The sequence below is a fragment of the Vulpes vulpes genome, chromosome 15, assembly GCF_048418805.1.
Source record: "Vulpes vulpes isolate BD-2025 chromosome 15, VulVul3, whole genome shotgun sequence".
Taxonomy (NCBI): Eukaryota; Metazoa; Chordata; class Mammalia; order Carnivora; family Canidae; genus Vulpes; species Vulpes vulpes.
In genome coordinates, this window is record NC_132794.1 from 42793918 (window position 1) to 42815603 (window position 21686).

At 34.0% G+C, this 21686-nt stretch overlaps 1 protein-coding gene across 8 annotated transcripts in view; it reads right to left on the reverse strand.

The window, feature by feature from the left end:
- Nucleotides 1-21686, reverse strand: part of DPH6 (diphthamine biosynthesis 6) — a 151483-nt gene that overhangs the window by 30415 nt on the left and 99382 nt on the right. For all 8 annotated transcript variants that reach the window (XM_072738210.1, XM_025998422.2, XM_025998423.2 and 5 more), the window contains exon 5: nt 20735-20853. In XM_072738210.1, the coding sequence (XP_072594311.1) occupies nt 20735-20853 (119 nt within the window). The remainder of the gene's footprint in view (nt 1-20734; nt 20854-21686) is intronic.

Sequence of the window (21686 nt, forward strand, 5' to 3'; positions counted from 1 at the left end):
CTGTGCTACCCAGGCACCCCAAGTTTGAGTATTTTTAACTAGATGATATGCATGGAGAATTCTAATGTTCTTGAATGTCTCTCATAATTGAATTCTTCATAATTGAGAATACAAGGTCAGGGTCAGATTAGTATAAAAAATATATTTATCATTGGACATATTTTTAACTTTTATGCTTCAAATGGTTTAAAAAGAGACAGTTTAAATAATGAAGTCAATGTTTGAGTTAAAATTTAACACAAAGGTTAGACAACATTAATAACTTCTCAGTTTGTTTTACCAATAAGAATCCACTTATATTTCTAAGTACAACTAAACATGCTCATATACCAATATATTTGTATTATATTCTATTACACACATATTCTATACCATAGAGTCATTTTATGTATGTATGTATGTATGTATGTATGTATGTATGTATGTAATCTCTACACCCAACGTGGGGCTTGAACTCATAAACCTAAGATCAAGAGTTGCATGCTCTACCAACTCAGCCAGCCAGGCACCCCATATATAGAACCATTTTAAAGTCTAAGAGTGTATAACAATACTTCAGTAATTTTTAAGCTATGTTATACATTCATTCTATTTTCAATTTTTAAGCAATAGCTATTTAACTGGTATATGTAGTCAGTTCAGAATGCATATAATCTTCTCTTTCTTTAAATAAACCCCAGCATCTAGACCCAATACAATTTCAGTATAATTTAAAAATCTCTATCCTAATCTTTGTAATGCCATCATTCCCATTTTATTTTATATAAAATTGCATTATGTTGAAATTCTTTGAGGGGCTGTAATTCATGGGCTTTTTCAATGAAATTCAACTTTATCTAAAAGCTTCAATTAATCCCAGTCCTTGAAAAAGCTGTTTCTTTTTTTAGATTCATTCAATTTGGGTGTCTCTTTCCTTGTGAAGCCTGGGTCATGAATGGACATAAACTGTGCTTCCCCAAAACCCTAACAGTCTACTTAATTTACCTCCTGAATCACCAAGTGGGAGAATGCAAGTCTCCAGGGATCTATCTCCCCTATGAAAATCTTTTTAATCATTGAGATTATATTTATTAATGTTAATATAAATATCAATATTAACAAAGAAGATGATTACAATCCATAAACCCCAGCATGCTGTTATATTTATGGTAAATTTTAACTCAAATACATAAATAAGTTACTTAAAAGTTACTAACAAATTTTTCTCGAAAGTTCAGAAAAAATTTACATTAAATCCTGACACCGTTAGGTGTCATTTAATCATGTCTTACAGATATTCCTTGATGGAAGCTGGGTGGATGAATAAACCCACAACAAGACCTAGGCACTGGATAACTCCGTGCAGAATTAAGAAATTAATTAGGAGGAAGAACCATAATTTGCAGAGCTGACATCTATTTTACTTTACTTTCATGTATCAATGGAAAGCAATTACAATTCAATTAAAATATTAAATTTTATTACTTTACTGACTGACCTTGAAGTTAATGCCAGTTTTATTTAATTGCATCATCTATGATAAATGTTAACCCTACAATGTTATGCCCCATTATTTTCAATGCATTTTTCAACTTCTCAACTGAATTATATCAGTCAATTTATTATCTACTGTCATGAAAGCAAGTGGAAGTTTATTTCTTCAAGACAGCCCAATATATGATATGAGAGAAACATCACAAAATGTTTGATACTGCTATTTTTAAGAGAATAAAGCAAAATGAATTGTGTTCTCATCTCAACTTTTGTAGTCAAGACTTTTACTGTAAAATCAGTAGGTGGTATTAGAAGAGATATAATCACTGTGAGAGGCAATTTCTAGTTTGCCTATAATTCTTGATAAATTCAGTGCAGACAAGAATGGAGCATCCCATGTATCTTCAAATGCTAATCATGCGTGCGCACACACACACCACCTAATAATAATCTCTTCTTATTGCTACCAGATTGACCAGCCACCAGAATAAGTAGATGCCATTTAAAAAACTCTTAACGGTTTTGTTGGTAAATACAACTTCTTTTGTTGTTTGTAGACTCCAGTTGAGCACACCATTATTCTATGAGCATTTTAGAAATAAAATGGTTAAACTTATGTTAAAATGAACAGATAAGAAAGACTGATTATGCGGTCTCCAAAGTAAAGATAAACTCACATATTCTGAAACTTCAGTATTTGGGGAAGGATCTTATTTCACTTTCCAAATCTTCCATTTCTACAATTAGACCACTTCCCTTAGAGGTTGTACTAGAACTCATCTCAACCTAACTTCTTTCTGAAATCTATTAATTGGTATTTTACTTCAGTGTAGGTAACATAAAGGAGACTCAGATACTTTATGGATTCACCTTTAAGATCCACGACATTCATAAAATGAGTGACCAATAAATCATACTAAGTATAATTATGCAGTTAATGATAATCAATACTTGCTGGTGATAGCCCAAATTTTTCTTTTTTCTTAAAAATATTATACAGCTTTAACATGTAAAAAAATGAATCAAAAGTAAAAAAAAATACAAGTTTCAAACAGAGGAATCTTTTAAAGGGGGATTTGAAATATTAATTTCAGAAATATCTTTCTAACTTTTCATAGCACTACTGAATATGGTAAAGTACTGGAAATTGAAAGCAGCTCAGTATGAGAAGGGAGTGTTTGAAGTAGTAAAAGTTGAGGTTAAAAAAGTAGACAAAAGCCAGATCGTTGGGCCTTGTGTTTCATCTTAAAGAATTTACACTTGAATACCAGGTCACAGAGAAGATAAAGAAATGCTAAGCAGAGTAATGACTTGCTCCAGTTTGACTTTCAGAAAGATAATTCTAACTTCAGTCTGATTCCTTGGCAGGAAACAAGACTGAAGGCAAGAAGGCAAATAAAGGGGCTGCTGCAATAGTGAGACAGAATGTAACTGACAAGGCAACCTGTTGCATACAAAAGGAAAAGAACAGATTTGAGAGCAACATATAATAGGCAGGATATACAGGACTTGCTGATGAACTAGGTATGGGAGATCTGGGAAAGAGAAAAGGCAATCAATGATGGTTCTCAGATTTCTAACTGTGGACAAATTTAAAGATGGTGGGAATAGTTACTTCAGGCATAGGACAATAAGAGGAGGTTTGGGAGGGAAAATAAAGGCAGAATCAATTTAGACATATATTTGAGGTTCCAGAGAATCACTCAAGAAGAGATATCTAATTTGCAATTAAATACAAGGGGTTGAAATTCAGCACAGACATCAGGCTAGAAATACTAATATAGAAACAGAAGCTATGAGATGAAATTACTCAAGGAAGAAATGAAAAGTGAGAAGAGAAAATACAGGAAGAGCTTTGAGGAATATAAACTATTGACACTGTGGTCAGAGAACTATCCAAAATGCAAATCTGATCTGGTCACTTTCATTTAAAAATCTTTCAACCATATTCTGGGGAAGATGGTTATATGAGCACTGGTTTCTGATTCTTTACTTTTTTCTTCCTGTGATGGTTAATTTTATGTATCAACTTGAATGGTTGGTTCATGAGGTCCTCAGATTAAATATTGTTTCTGGGTATATCTGTGAGGATGTTGTTTCTGGAGGATAAGACTGATATTTTAACCTGTGGTCTCAATGACCCACTGCCCTCCTCAATGTGGGTGAGGATCAATCAACCCATTAAGAGACTGGGTAGTACAAGGCAGAGAGAGAGAGAGAGAGAGAGAGAGAGAGAGAGAGAGAGAGAGAGGAATCTAGCCCCCTTTCCCTGCCTCAGTGTTTGAACTGGGACATAATCAACTCTTCTGCCTTTGGACTTGGATATACATCACTGGCTCCCCTTATTCTCAGGTCGTCCAATTTGGACTAAATTATACCATTGGTTTTCCTGGGTCTCCAACTTTTAGGCAGCAAATTGTGGGACTTATCAGCTTCCATAATCATGTAAGTTAATTCTTTATAATATATCTCCTTTTACAACCTATTGGTTCTGTTTCTCTAAGGAACCTTGATTAATACATTTCCTAATATATTTCTCTATTCCAAACTCCAAAAAAAAAAAAAAAATTCACTGAATAAAGAAGGAAAACATCAGGATTAAAACCACACAGAACTTGAACTAAATTCTGCGTGAGTGAAGATGGAATCAAATTCAAAGGAAGACTATCCTAACGCTTTTCCAGTGAAAGAATAACTTGTTAGAAAAACAACCTAAGGGGACTCTGAAGAATTCTGGTAATAGCCCATATTTCAGATTTTACATTTTGAGATACAATTTCTCATCTGGTTCTTTTTTTTTAAAGATTTTATTTATTTATTCATGAGAGACACAGAGAGAGAGAGAGAGAGAAAGGCAGAGACATAGGCAGAGGGAGAAGCAGGCTCCACGCAGAAAACCTGATGTGGGACTCGATCCCAGAACCCCAGGATCACGCCCTTTGGCCAACGCTAGGCACTAAACCGCTGAGCCACCCAGGCATTCCTCATCTGGTTCTTAAAGTAAGTTTATACTGCCTATGACCTATATACATTTATATAAATTTGAGACATCAACTAATAAATAGAATCCATGTGAAAGAGAATTCATCAGAGGACACATCCTACAAACTTTATAATATAATCTTGCTCCAAGCAATTTCAATTGGCCCCTTAACTAAGATACAATAGTCTCACTTTCCAACCATGGGAAAAACAGAATAATATTGGTTTTAAGGCACTAAACACAAATATCTGGTTGGATACTATAGTTATCAAATAGTCTTACTACTGAATAAATAAATAGAAAAAGATTTTTGGACTTACTTCCCAGAGGAGTTTTCAGTTAACCTTACATATCATCATGGAAGTTGTCTTAGTGTAAGCTGCCTGACACAGACACAAATGTTATTAGAGTGCTAACTTTTATAATGGCTACATTAAAAAAGATATTTATTTGTGAATATTGCATTCTGTGTATTTTTTATTTTTTATAGAATGGGGAGAATTGGAGCTAGAGATAAATGTAAAAAGATAGGTTTTAGAAATATAATATAGAACATATTTCTTATAAGGCAAAATATTATACACATTAATACATAAGGTAGCTTTGGGATACACAGGATTTTAATTTATTAAAAAATTCAGAGCACTTGGCTGGCTCAGTTGGTTAAGCATCTGCCTTTGGTTTAGGTCATGATCTCAGGGTCCTGGATCAAGTCCCACATCGGGCTCCCTGCTCAGCAGGGAATCTGCTTTTTCCTCTAACCCTCCTCCCTGCTCATGATCTCTCTCTCTCTCTCTCTCTCTCTCTCTCTCTCTCTCATGCTCTTTCAAATAAATAAATAAAATCTTTTTAAAAAATTCAAAGAACATATGCATACCAGCACGAAATAGTAATAAACATAGCTTATTTTTAGAACAGCCTGCCCTACCTAGACGGAAAAAAAAGTTAGCAATAAAATGAACAAAAATGAGCATTTATTTCCTCTGCTGTTATAATCTGTTACTACCCTTTACAGACTGTGCAAAGGCACTCTATTTAGAAATGGGTGGCTGCAGGACTGGCAGTATTTACATCTGAAACTTAAGGAAATATTATATCACATATACTCAGAATTTGATATTTAAACTTCTATTTATTTTCCTCTGAATTTAGAATAGTAGATAATTTACAATATATTTGGGAAATGTTAAAAGTCTCAACTTTCAATGTTTTAATACTTAAGTTTTAAGTTTAAAAATTCTGTGTCAAAGTATTTTGTATAAAGATAGAAATATATTTCTAATGGCAAACTATACTTGAATGCACATTAGGTAACCCTTTTTTAACAAGATGATTATTTAAACAAAGTTCAGGTAAAAAAATGACATGTTAACCATAGAAAATGAAAGAATAATGCAAATTGCTTCTAACCTTTACCATTCAGCATTATTTCCTAGGAAGGCTATTGCAATGAATGGTTTTAATTATGTCCATTATTATCCAAATGAATGACAGAAGAGCACAATGTGTAGAAGCAATAATTAATATGCCTTATCTTGGCTTATTTGGGCAGTTATTAAAGAGGAAATAGATTAATATGACACACAGGAATTACCATAGGTGAGTATGTGTAAGAGTAGAACTCAGGAATTGGGAAGGTTGCACAATTAAAGCTCACGTTCTAATTAGTATGGGCATCTCTGAATGTTAAGCCAGAGGGGTAGACTTTAAGAAGTATATGTTACAAATCTGAGGGAAAAAAAGAAAAAAGGTTATAGATCTTTAGGAGACGAGCGAAGGGCTTAAAAACTATCCAGGCTACTTGGAAGACAGATAAGGACACTGGGTCTGAGAGATGTATTTACTATGCCATTATCTGAAAGGTTAGAAGAGAAATCTCTGGATAGTTAAAAAAAAAACAAAAAACAAAAAAACAACTACTAGAAATAGCTCCATACAGACATTTACAAACTGAAAGTATTACTGAAAGTAATAAATACTGAAATAATAATACTGAAAGTATTTAGAACATTTTTAAACACTTAACATTTTTTCCTGAAGTACTAAAAATATATCGTCAAAGAATGGGAGAATCTGAAAAATAAAGAGACAAAAGGTAACATGAGGACCAGACAGACAACATAAGTGGGTGGACCAAGTGCTGACTTTCTCCCCAACAATGAGGACTTGGAATAAAGACAGCAAGTAAGAGGATGAGAAGCAGCAGAGAAGTTTAATTCAGTTCTATTTGGCATTGACCTTGTCTGTACAGGATACTAGGGAAACGACTATTCCAAGGGCACTTTCTGAGAAAATCAGTGGGGCAGTAACAGAGAGCAATCTCCTAGGAGGAAATAATAGAGCAACTTGAGAAATCCCACAGCAATAAATCACCATGACCAGATGGTATTCAACTGAGAGTTTCTGAAGTAAATAAAGTGTGAAATGGCTGAGCTACAAAGAAGGATATGCAATGTATCTGGAAAACCAGAAACTGTTTTCAAATATTGCGACTTTGTTAATATGGTCGCCTTTCTGTAAGAAAGAAAAAAACAATCAAATTAAGATTTATAGAATTACAGACCAGTGACTCTCCTGGTGATAATGGAGAAACTGATAGAGTCTAATTAAGAATAGCTTCCTTCAACATCAGGATAAGGTTAACCTGCTAAGGTCAAATCACCCACTGAGTCTATAAAGAGAACACTGTTTTTCTCCATCCTATTAAACTTATCTGGAAATGTCAATAAAATACTAGATAGAAGTAAACCAGTAAATGTAATTTATTTGGGAATTACATGAAGCTTTTAACAAGGTCACATGAGACTATTGGGGAAAATAAATAAGCACAGTTTGGGAGGAGAGGCCACAAGAGAAACTTCTATCATTAATTGTAAAATTTGCTAAGTATTGAAAACAAAGTTTCAGGGACAATTTCTCTTTTCTTCCCTAACACTAAGTTACCTCTTCCAAAAGTACAGATCACCTTCAAACTCCAAAAAAAACCCCAAACAAAACAAACAAAAAACTTCACTATAGACAAGACAGAGAACAACAGAAGTGCTCAAAAATCAAGAAGAAACCAAGAGACCAAAAGAGAATGGCAAGATAAGCATGTAACAAAATTTATATGTATCCAATGAAATCTGAAAACCATTAACTGGGTTTAAGCTTCTCATCACTGTGCTCTCTATAAGCATCAGATTAAAAAAAAAACTAACAAGTAGTAATGAGATGGGACTTTTATGTATTCACATGAGGGCTGTCGCCTTCAAAGTCATAGTCTTTGCACAGTATATGCTTATTCCAATAGTAATATGTATTTGTCATTAAACTATTTCTAAAAATTTCTCTACAGAATTGCCTTCAGAGCCAGTGGCATACTGTTCTGAAATTATCCAATGGTGGCAAAGCATGATTCATCCTTCAGCAGCAGAGCTAGAAGCCACTAGGGAAGGACAGCATTTACCCGCAAAAGCAACCTTTGATTGTCCAATTCAACAACCTCTGATTACCATCTTTGTTACTGTACAGCACAGAGGAGACATATTATATGGGTAAAGGCAAGAGTCCTGCAACAGAGGCTTGAAGAAATCACACAAAGGCCTGGGGCTACTTTTTATGCCTTTATTGGAGAGCTCTCTAAATGTTAGAAAGTTCTCATACCAACCAAGACATGTTTCACCATGTAACTTCCACTTGCTCTTAGAATTGTCCCCTAGGCCACAAAAAGTACCAGCAGCCTCTCAAATATTGTTGAGTTGATACAAAAATCCCCATTCTCCTTGGCCCAATAATCTGCTGCCTTCACTTCAGGCTAAATATGTAGTTCCTTTAAATAGTCCTCCTATAGCACCACTGCTTGTCCTTTCATTGTTCTGGTCATTCTCCACTCACTGAACTATAGCTATTTCTGTGTCCCATTTTAATGCAATCTTTCCCTCTGTTTAAGAAAGCAATTTCTGTTCACTGTAGGAAATATAAAAAGCATTAGCAAAAAATTTATATTTTTCATGTTAACACTTTCTGGTGGGATCTTCTGCTAGTCCATAGTCATTTTTATTTTCATGTTTGTTTGTTTGTTTTTTATAAATACTTTTTGTATAGATATGAGATCCAATTATTTGTCCCACCTTTTTCTTACATTACTATAGCTATAAACTTCTTAAATGAAGATGCTACAATGAGACACAATATTGCACATTAACTCTGTTAATGCAACCCCTCAGATTTCTTTAGCTGCTTTGGCAGCCACAATGTGCCACTGACATATATGTAATATCATACAACCTCAAAGATTTTTCTCTCAAGTGCTAGTGTTAAGCAATATCTCACCTATCCTGTGTTGTAGAGTTCGTTTTAGGGATTAACGTTCAGAATTCTTTAAATTTACTCTTACTACACTTTACCTGGTCTGATTCAGTCCCCACTCCCATCCAATTAATATGAATTAGTATTCTGAATGTATCATGCAAAGTATTAGCAATCCCGAGAACCTCTGTGTTATCTACATATTTTATGAGCATGCTACCCAAGGGCTCATTCAAATAATTGTTTAAGGGAAGAAAAAAGGAGGATAAAGAAAGAGTGATACAGGCCTTCCTATATGTGATACTGACTTATTAACAACTTCATATTAGTTTTATTTAACTAAACATGAATTAACTATTACATCATTTGTTTTTATTTTACATTACTTATGAACATACATTTTATATACAAAATCTGGTGTCTTTGAAAACTAAAATAAATCAAATTTGAAATGTCAACAGAATTCAATATTGAAAAGATTTGTAAAATGAAAAGAATCTATCCCAAATATGATTAATACTTTGCTAATGCTGTTTTATTTTAACTGTAAGTTGGTGTGTAGTACTTATGAGTTAGGAGTGGTAAAAATCAAAACAGTGATTGAACAGGAGCTCGATCCTAGGAGATTGTGGACAGAAGAGCTAAAACTAGTTTGTGAGAGGAAAAAGTGTGTGGGGGGCAGATTAATTTGTTAATGTGGATCTGTGCCTTGAAACAAAATTAACCTTGTTAATACATAAAGACTGGATTAAAATAGAAACGATATCTACTTGTTCAAATATGTTGTTTAAGTGGACCTTGAACTTTTCCAGGCAAAGTACATAGAAAAAGGGGAACAAAGATGAAAGTTGTTTGAAGTCATGCTAATGCTAATGAATTAGGGACACAGACAGAATAACTGCGTACCATCAGCTGCATTCGCTTCTCCTGACTAGAGTCTATTATTGGGTAATACATTCATTACTGTTTGGTTTATAAAGTACTACAGTTATTTACCTAAAAGATAAATAGATAACCTGTACTTTAACTTTTTTGCTACTTGATATGTTAAACAACCTTCATACTTTAAAAAAAAAAAAAAAGCAATTATCGAAGCACAGCTGAATGGCCCCAGAGCACACAGGCTCCATTAAATTTGCTTACATCTAATTACTCCTGCCTGAGGCAGGTGAGAAATTTACTCTTATAAGATCTTTCTTTATCTGGTAGCCAAAAAATGAAATGAAAGGAAATCAGTGATTTTCAATCTAATTACTATCTAAAACTATCTAAAACTATTTGTAGCACTTGCTCTTTCAGACCCTATAAAGCTGGGTTTTGTGCAATAACCATTATAATTATGTTTTTAACTGCTTAAATACAAACATTTCCTCCTAGAAAAATTAGTGTAAATCATCATCAATGTCAACTATGAATTCAGTTCCTGTTTCTTTCAAATTAAACATTTTAGGGTCATTTAAAAACATTGTTATTTAGAAACTGTGATACTGATTCAGTTCCCTAAAACATATAACTTCATGTGATTTTAAATATCTTTTAAAAACCAAATAAAAATGTGAGATTAACAAATATAGCATAAGAAGCCAAAAAGCTCCAAGATTCAATCAACCATAGTTCAGACAATGACTTTTCTGGACCTGTCAAAAACAGAAAAATACATCTCCTAGCCATGATCAAGAGGCTTGAATTGTCTCGTCTGTATTCCATCTCATGCATGGGAAACTTCCAGTGATTTTTTAGAGGTGGAGACAGAAAAAGAGGTGTACTGGACTGAATGTTGCAGTACACTTAATATAGCACCCACGCTTTTTTGCCACATAGGAAAATGAAACAGCAAATGAAATGTATGAGAAAAGCTCACCTATTAAGTTTATTTGTTCATGTATGTCATTGCATATCAAAAGTCATTCATGATTACCCCCAGACACATCTAGCAGTAATAATGTGTGTAACATGTTAAGCTGATCAAAAAACCTTTTTAGATAGAGAGTCCCATTTTAGTAGGACAGATGCTAAAACATTTGTTTTAGTGACAAGAAAATGGGAGCTGTGAAAATGGAGGTCCTGGATCTAAGTAGATTCTCTACACTGCAAGGCTAAGACATGATAAAATCAGGCACCAAAATGACATTTTGATTTTGAGTCCAGTATTCTTTCTTAAAGATCAAGTTAAACCATAATAAAATAAAAAGGTACTCCTTAAACTATAGCGCATAGGCAGCAATGTGCCACAGGCTATAACGGTTCATATTAACACGGCACATCTTCTTAGAACAATTTTATTACAAGAATTAGAGAAATAATACCTGAAACAATGGAATATAATGAGGATGAGCATTTTGATATTAGGCATACACTGAAAAGTCTAAGAGGTAGCACAACAGATTATTATTATAGGCAGAGAGTAGTCCTCAATCTTGGCTGCCCCTTAGACTCAATCACTCGGCAAACTTTTAAAAATACTAATACCTATGCCTCACCTCAGAACCACCAAATTAGACCATCTAATAAAGCTTTATTTACATATTCAGGTGGGGAAAAAAAACATATTCAGGTGGGGGGCCAGATTTAGCCTGCAGGTAGTAGTTGGAGGATCCTTGCAGTAGACTAGTATTATTTACTATTGGAATTCCCTGAGGAGCTCTAAAAATTTACATGTGTCTCAGTTCCATCCTCAGATATTCTAATTTAATTGGTCTGGGTTGCAGCTTGGGCACAGGATTTCTAAAAGGTCAATAGTTGATTCTGATGTGAAGTAAAAGTTAAAAACCATTGTTCTAGAAACTTGACTTAGGTCCTTCACATATGCATCTACGGAAGCGGGGAGAAAAAGGAGGTAGAGATGTTCTTTATTTGGCTGTGGCATTCCCAAATGTACTGTATCAGGCTATTCTGTACAATATATAAATTAACTGCAAGAGTACCAGAGCATGTAGTTCTGAAGATGTTCATATTCATCTCTATTATCAGCTTATAAACTAGTGCATATGAGATCCAACACATCAAATATATTTCTGAAAAAATATGGCAGGTCAGTTTGAATAAAAGACCAATCCTCTGTATCCCTGGAATCTAAACATCTCTAATAGGAAAATATTTCTGGCCTTTCTATGGGCCTAAGCCCTTAAATTACTTAAATTGATTAGGAAGGACTGAAAAGATGTTGCTGCAGTTTTTATATCAATATTTAAAGAATAAGTTAAAGAATTCTATTGAAAAGATTAATGTAATCCCTCCCAGAAAAGAAAATATTACAATTCTATATACAAAAACTAGAAAATAAAGAAAAAAGCAGTGAGTCATGAAAAATTGATGAAAAAACGGATAAAATTTAAAAACTTAGAAATAACTTATTATGCCATAAACTAGATTATAAAACATCCCCTTAAAATTTCCAAGAATTGAAATACTCCTGAGTGTGTTATATGAACAAAATGTGATTGAGCTAGATATTAATTACATAAATACAAAACTTTCATATTTGGAAATTAAGCAGTGCATGAAATTAAGCAATGCATTTCTAAATAACCTCTGGGTTAGAAAATAAATTTCAATACAGAGTAGAAAATACTTTGAACTAATTTTTTTTTTTTTTTACTTTGAACTAATTGGTAATGAAAATACAACTATAGCTGCAATTAAAGGAAAAATTATAGCTCAAACATAGCTACTAGAAAACAAGGGTGAAATTTAGTGTATATGTATGCATCAAGTAATTAGAAAGCATTTCATAACATATACAAATACTGAATCATGTTATACACTTGAAGCTAATATAATGTTGTTAATGTCAATTATATCTCAATTAAAAAAAAGAAGTTAGAAATGATGAATAGCAAATTAAACCCAAAAAGAGTATAAGGGGAGGAATAATAAAGATAGAAGAAATTAATAAAATAGGAAACCCATATGTAATATAGAAAAACAACAAAATCAAAAGGCTAATAACATTGATAAATCCCTAGAAGACGGATACAAGCAAGGAAAAGAAATTAGCAACTGGAATGAAAAAGATGACATCACTTCTGATACTCTAGATGACAGGACAATGAGAAGACATTAGGAATTACTTTATACCTAGAATTTTCACAACTTAGAACAAATAGAAGAACTCTGGGAAAAACAAAATTTATCAAATTGAAATAAGAAATAGAAAATCCAAGCAGTCAATCTAACAAAGAAATTGAATTTCTCCTTGAAAACTTTCCTCAAAAGATAGCTCAATGTCCAGATGGCTTAAGCAATAAGTACTTCAAAACACTGAAGATAACATTAATACCAATCTTATGGAAAAACTTTCAGATAACAGAAAAAGAAGAAACAACCACAAAGGTTTATGAGGCAAGGGTAACCTTATTACCCACGCCTGTCATTACTAGGAAAAAAATTATAGATCAACCCCTCTTAGGAGCATATATGCAAAATTCCTTAACAAAGTAATAGCAAACTGAATAAAGTAATATATATATAAAAGACAATTCATCACAAAACATTATATGGCAATAAAAAGAAATACTGATTCATGATATAATATAAATGAACCTTGAAAACATTATTCCAAGTGAAAGAATCAAGTCTGAAAAGACCATATGTTGTAGGAGCCCATTCGTATTAAATAGGCAAATGTGTGAATATATAGAATAGGCAAATCTATAGATACAAAGATATGAAGTAGCTTTGTAGGGCCTAGGACTAGATGTGAGGGGAAGGTTAGGGAAAAATGGAGAATGATTGCTAATGCATACAAGTTTCTCTTGGGTGGTACAAAAATGTTGTAAAATCTGATTACAGAGATAATTTCACAACCATGTGACTACACTAGAAAGTACTGAATTGTACACTTTAAATGTGTGGATTACATATGCTAATTATATCTCCAAAAACTGTTCAAAAATATTATACAGTATATAATAGCTTTATGCTCAGACCAAATAGATACAGAGCTCAAAAAAGTGGTAGGGAAAATTCAGAAAAACATATATAAAAAATTCTTTTTAGCTATTCTCAACAATTATATTGGTGGTAGTAGTTGCAGCATTGTTATTATGAGGTTGTTTCATATTTAAAATTTTAATATCTATATTTATTAATATGCTGAATGCTAACATGAGTTTCCTGGAGCAGAACGGATGATTACTAGTACTGACATACAGTAAGTAGATAATACCACTCTGGCTCTTCTCTGCCCCAGCTCTTATCTCAGGAACAAGATGATGAGAATTACTTTCAAGTAATTGCTTCTACAGAAGGTAAAGAATCCCGAAAAAATAAATCTGCATGTTTACTGTGGAAAAAAGAGACAGCTGTTCCCTCTCTCCTGAGTTTCCTTGAAAATGTAAAGGAAAAGACTTGTGTCCTCACACTTTACAATGTTAAAAAAAATCTTTCTAGGGGGAATAAACTAGTGTCTTCAGTTTTATAACCCAGAGGTCTCCAAGATCCTGGCCTCATTCCTTCATCCTTGAAATGCAAACATATACCTCCCGAGAATAAATCCCTCTGGAGTTCTCACTGTTCAGTCATACATTAAATTTTAATGCTTATCTTTTAGCCTACATCCCAAGTTTCTGTAAAATTTGCTCAGAAAACCCTAACTGTGCAGACATATTTAAAGAACAGAAGTAATGAAAAAGCACAGCAAATAAGGGGGAGATCCAGGACCATGAGAACAGCTTTCCAGGTCCTTCCCTGTTACAGTGGCTATACTCTGGTCCAGATTAGCATGTGAGGTCAATTAGAATCATATTAACATTCTCCATTTCTTGCCCAACAAAAACTACTCTCTCGTGCACATTCGTATTCACAGTGACTGCAGTGGTGACCAGAGATGACTGTTCAATAAATTCTGGATTCCACATCTGGTTTGAGAATATAACTATAGCCCAAACATCACAGTACAGGCTTAACAGTCATTGGATTTCAGATGTTATCATGCAAGATGTTCTCTTCAGGACAATATAGTGTTGTTCCTTTATCTGTCCAATCCCAACCAATGTACCATGTGAAAGACAAATCCCCTTTATATCTGCGGTACCTGGGCCATTACAAAACCAGCATAAAGGCCACACTGTCCAGTAATTCCCACCATAATCTAGACTAACCATAATATTTCCATAGTTAGCATCCTTAGCTTGGCATCTCATACTCCCAGTTACTGCTTTTAAAAACATCAACTTCCATAATAATTAGAATATTAATCAGTCTTTCCTGGGTAAAGATACAAGCCCTTTTCCTGTACTGTTGACTGATAATGATGTTCCATTAAAGTAAAATACTTAGTCCAGTCATTTAAAGCTTAGTTGTCCCTCCAGGGCCATTTCTAGATGTAGCTAGTCTCCTGCAAGAGAGCTCCCTCTAGTGTCTCTATTTGGATTAGTAAGTCCTCTTCATCATGATGAGCTTTCAGGAACATTATTTTGGTCTGATGTAGTACCTCAAGATCAGTATCCCAAATCCCTACAGAATATGGGGCACAGAGGAGGCAAGAGCAACCAACCTACAAGATGGATTATCACCATAGTAGATTAGTAATATTTGTGCAATTTAGGAAAATGGTTTGCACACAAAAATAACGAAGTCCAATGAGGTTGTCAAGTGGTATACTATACCAAATACAGCTCTGCCTGGGTGTCCTATGTTTTCCATAAATGTATTTTGCATAACTGCACAAAGGAGTTATCAGTAATACTGATTCATTATATCTCCTCCAAATTGATCTTCTTCAAGGGTAGTGTTTCCTTAAATAAATTCTATTTTCATTGACATATTCTGTATTCGAAGGACTAGACCAAGCTATGGCAGGCAGTAGAAATCTGCTTTCCATTATACCTAGGTAAATGTCTTAGCAACATACTGTTTTGAATTGTGCCCACAAAGAGCGCAAAAGCTCTACTGTTCAGAATCTTACACATATATGATTCATTAGTAATTATCGAGTCAGCAGAAACATGATCAGAATGGTTAACTACTGCCTTTAAATGAATAACTGAGTGGTGACTGTAATAAACTACCCTACATTGAATCATCAAGTGGCACTCTGTCATTTAGTTGCTCCAAATTATCAGGTGGAATCTTCCAGTAAAGCTCCTATAACATCAGCAACTTCAGATCAGAGAATCTGCAAAAACAGGTCCCAAGTTTCTCTTAACGTCAGCTAAGTAGTCAGCATCAGATTGGAGAGGGATACCTAAAATTTTCTAGCAAGGAAGTCTGGCACAGAGGTCACATGATTGCACCCCTCCATGGAATTGTAAGCCATTTATAGGTGCCTTACTACCTCTTCATAAGGCACCTTAATATCTCCTATGAAGAGATTGGTCTTTTTGCCTCAGTAGATACAAGGCCAGTATAAGCAGCAGCCTTGTTAATACGTCTCCTTGGACTCAGTCTCAGGCTGATATTATAGAGTCTGACAGATAAAGAATCACAGGACACATGGCCCTATGTTTACAGACAGCCCTCAATTTGCCTACACAGATGATGCTATGGCATAACCCTAAGAGTGTTTAAGAACATATGCACTGTCAAACTTAGTGGTATTAATACTGTGTTTAGTGCACTTATAATACTTTCCTTTGGTACATACAACTTTAAAGTCAGCCCTGGGACCACCAGATCAAGCAAGACAAAAGAAACTTCATGAAATAGGAAAAGCATACAGTTGTGTATTTGCACTGTGCCCCATGACCTCATTCTTACCTCCTAATCCCAGAAATCTTCCCAGTAGAGTCTTGACATTACTTCCTTTTATAGTCAATATTAGTACAAAATCATTTAATTGGTTAAGCTAACCCTTAAACCTTTTTTATTTTTTTTAACCAGCCATTTTAATTAACCAATACATCAACTGCCCATTCCAATTTTCAGTGACACCAACTGCTCTGAAAGTGTTAATAAATACAGGATGTCCATGAAATTTTCTGTCCATTTCTTTGTATTTGTAGCAGTAAAATATATTTCTCTAATTTAATTCCTCAGTTGTCAAAGAGAGTACTTTGCCCGATTTCAGTATAATTACACATACTGAGACTCGTCCTATGATCCACAACAGGGTCTATCTTGTTGAATGGTCCATGTGTACTTGGAATGAATATGTAGCTTGCTGTTAATGGGTGGAGTGTTTTATAAGTGCCAAGTAGGTCAAATTGGTCGGTACTGTTATTCAAACTTCCTATATCCCTAATGATTTTCTGTCTACTTGGTTTAACTATTACTGAAAAGAGATGTTGAAAGCCCCATGTACAACTGTGGATTTCTCCATTTCTTCTTTATCAGTTTCATGTTGTACATCTTAACACTCTGTTATTGGTATATAAATCTTTAAATTGTTATGCTCTCATGAGCATAAAGTGACCTCTTTATCATGATGAAATGCCCCTTTTTATCCCTAATAATATCCATGTTCTAGGACTACTTTATCTGATGTTAATATAAACAGTTCAGCTTTCTTTTAATTCATGTTTCCATATCTCCATCCTTTTAGGTATAACCTATGTTTCTATAATTAAAGTACATTTCTTATAGACAACATATAGTTGCTGGGCCTTAGTTTTTAGTTTTTTATTCAAATCTGAAAATCCCTCCCTTTTGTTTGGAGGTGTTGAGATCATTTACATTTAATGTAATTATTAGAATGATTAGGTCTAAATCTACCATCTTACTTTTCCTTTCTATTTGTCTCACCTGTTCTATGTTCTTTTTTTTTTTAACCCTTCATTGTCTTCTTTTGGATAATCTTACAGTATTCAATTCATGCTCCACTACTGCCCTGTTACCTACATGGTTTTATTTTTTAACAGTTACTTTAGGGTTGACATTTTGTATATTTAAGTTATCACAGTCTACTTCAAATAGTATTATAGGACATCATGTTAATTCAAGAATCTTACATACTATACTTTCCCCCTTCTGTTACAGTGCCATTCATGTGGAATTTAAGAGACAAAACAAATGAACAAAGGAAAAAAAAAAAAGAGATTAAAAGAAAAAACTCCTAACTAGAGAGGACAAATTGATGGTTATCAGAGGGGAGATGGGTGGGGATAGAGGGTGGGATAAATAGATGAAGAGGATTAAGAGTACACTTTATTTTGATAAGCACTAAATACGCAGAGACTAGTTGTTGGAACTGTACACCTGAAACTAATAAAACACTATATGTTAACTTAAACATATATTTTTTTTAAATAGAAAAAATAGTTTAGGATTTTGTTCTAGCATGAGTTATTTGTTAGATCAGGTTCATGGCCTTTAGTCTAAGACTCATGACTACTAAGGCGTTAGCTGTTTGAGGACTCTACTTGAGGTAAATCTCCATTTACTGACATAGAAAAAATCCCTAAGACATACTGTTGAGTAACAAAGTCAGGTTGTCAACCAATACACAGAATAACTACTCACATAATGTTTAAAAACCCATAAAGCAATTATAGTATTTCTACTCACACACAATACAGATACCAAAAAAGAAAGTGATCTAGAAAAATGATCAATTATTACTCTGGTACACATCTCTGGGAAAGGGAATGACTGGAGGGAGAGGAGAGCACAAGAAACACATGGAAACTTTATAAAAATTTAACATTATGTGGGGCTCCCTGGGTGGCTCAGTGATGTAGTGTCTGCCTTCGGCCCAGGGCGTGATCCTGGAGTCCTGGGATCGAGTCCCACATCAGGCTCCCTGCATGGAGCCTGCTTTTCCCTCTGCCTGTGTCTCTGCCTCTTTCTCTCTCTCTGTGTCTTTCATGAATAAATAAATTTTTCAAAAAATTAACATTATGTGGCAAGAATATATTTGTGTAATACTCATAAAATTAAAAATAAATATTTCTAAAAGACAGGATTATTCTTGAGGATCCCTGGGTGACTCAGCAGTTTAGCACCTGCCTTTGGCCCAGGGTGTGATCCTGGAGTCCTGGGATCGAGTCCCACATTGGGCTCCCTGCATGGAGCCTGCTTCTCCCTCTGCCTGTGTCTTTGCCTCTCTCTCGCTCTTTGTGTGTCTCGTGAATGAATAAACAAAAAAAAAAAGAGGCAGGATTGTTCTTAAATAAAATGTGTACATCATTCTTTAAAATAAGTCTAAAAACCAGGAAGTTCTTAAAACACTAAGTTGTTAATGTGCAGATTTCACGAGTTCACTGATGCCTACAAGGGACCAGGTTACATGACACAATTGTGATACACATTTTTATTTGTTCATGTAGAGTTGGCCCTTTTCTAAGACTACTCTATAATCTAATGGGCCACAAAACTTTGCTGAATGCTGAACTCCTCTCCCTATGGAAAGATACTGCTGTCCCACTTTTGGATTAAAACCCATTCTGAAAATTTTAAATGGGTGGGGAAGAGAGCTTGGAAACCTATTTCACATCATTTACATGTTTTTGTGTCCTTAGAAATAATGTTCCACTCCAGAAACTATTCTTTAACACTGTTCTCAAGAATAAGTTTTATCTTTGCACACCTTTATGTAATCAACAGAAACTATGTCCTATAAATATTAAAATCACATCTATACTTTTCTTTGAAATGCTCTAGACAAATTAGCTCAGTTTTACACTTTATCCAAAAGTATAATACAGGTAAACAACATCTCTAATCCCTCCACAGAGTCACATACACTTCCACAGAGACAAATGAAAAGACATGCACAATCAGTTACACTGTAATACAGGTGTTGGCAAGGTTATATCTCATGGCTCTGTCTTTCTAATGAGGTAGGTTCTCTTTGGATTCTAATCCATTCTGTTCTCCAGCAGTAAAAGTGACAGAATGTGTACTGTCCAGTGAGGTGTCACATAAAATCATTATAGAACTGGGCAATCTCAGAAAATCCAAAAGAGAGAGCAACAGATAAAACAAGAGAGCATACTCTGTGTAGATTTATATAGAAACTCATAGGACAAATATATCTATAGTGAGAACTTCAATCATAAGCGTTGCTGAGCAACCTTTTCTCAAAAATGAGAATACCACACCTTGATCTTTCTCTTGTTAACAGCTGAGGAGATCAACTTCAAGTTCTTTATAGAACACTTTCCAATAAAGACAACATTTCACCTTCAACAAGGAGAGAGTAGCTTGGTGTTTACCAGGGAGAAATATTATGGGATCTTTCTTTTAATATTGCTTAAAATGTAAATTTGTCTTTAAAATCTTCCACAGCTTGAGACCTTGTTATTTCAGAGATCAGCAATGTAAACTTGCAAATGAAGTACATGATTTAGGCTTTGAGAAACCTGAGGCTCCAGGGCATTTACTGTAATAGGCTCGTGAAATAAATGCATTGAGCTTAAACCCTATAGTTTCTTGAAAGTGAATATAATTATAAAAATTCAAAATAACAAATTAAATGTGTTCGTATGTAATATCCATATTGGAATCACATTACCACCTGCCTGTTATGTCTATGCTAACTGATCAAATGGCATTCTCTCAAATATAATTTTCTTACCATCCTCAGCAAAAACCTACCACTTTGCTTATTTCTGACACCACAAAGCCTATAATTCTATTTTAGCATATTCAAAATATGTTTGAAAAATATATGAAAAATATCACGTTATGCCAAATACAGATTTTAAGAAGCTTCAAAAAAAGAAAAAGAAAGAAGAAAGAAAGAAAGAAAGAAAGAAAGAAAGAAAGAAAGAAAGAAAGAAAGGAAGAAAGAAAGAAATCAACCTATTTTTCCTGTTTCCTATGAACCTAGGTTCCAAATTCATAAAAAGAACTTAAATCAAAGGACCATAATATAATAATAATTTTAGAGGTAGTTATACATTTAAAAAAGAAAAATGATGAGGCGCACTTGTAATCCCTTTGGTAAATGGTCAAAAACCCATCTTCAACTTCCCCCTACTTAAGTTGTTCAGTAATGACTCGACATTTTTACATTCTAAATTATTCCTCCTTTTCTGTTGTAACTATTTATTAGTGAACACAGATTATCTGTGTGGTAACAGCTCCCTTGAAAGTCTGGCTACGTACCCAAAGCTGCTACTTTGATGATGATTGCTTGAATGTTAGATGATATCATCTCTCGGAGCAAATCTTCCTGGTTTCTTTGCCAAAGGTAAGCTAAAGGCTGGAGATTAAGCCTTTTACACCTATAAAATAAAAAGAAAAAAAAATCAGATGATATCTTGATATTCTATACTTGGATCCACAGCAATTACTTTGATTTTAAACATGCTTCTCTCAAGGATTTTAGCATTTAAAATGCTTCAAAAAACATGTTTGCATAATGAAGTTTATATATACAACATAAACATATTTAATTTCCAGAGGCTATGCATAAACAGATAAAAATGAAATCTCCAGGCAGATTACAAATATTAATTTTAGTAAGACTCTAAGTTTAGAAATCTATGCTAAAAAGCTTCCAAATGCCGATGGATGATTATTCTTGTTCTTAGAACTTCCTTGGGTATTAAAATTGTGAAGCATATGCAAAACAGGCAAATCAATTTATCCTAATAAAATGATAATATAGTGATTAAATTTATACCACCTATGGTTACATGAACTACTGTTCTCTATTAACTTTCACCTGTTTAAAAAGAATTTGACTATAAGTGAAAAATAATAAGAAAAACAAAAAGTATAATATCTTGAGCACCAAATATGCTCTAGGCATTGTATTACATATTTTACATTACGGTGCAGTAGGAAGAATATAGGTTTTGTAATCAAGATTTGGATTTGAAGCCCCCTCTGGCTTTCACTAGCTGCATGACTTTGACAGGTCAACTAAACTCTAAGTCTTTAGTTTCCTAGTTCATAAATAGGAACAAAAATATTTCCTTTCAAAGTTCTTGAGAAGATTAAGACTTTAGAAAGTGAAGTCATTCTTTACTCCTTTTTGTTCCCCTCACATTTCTCACCCAGCTTATCATATCATAACACAGAACACAATCATTCCTCACTCATACCACTGCTA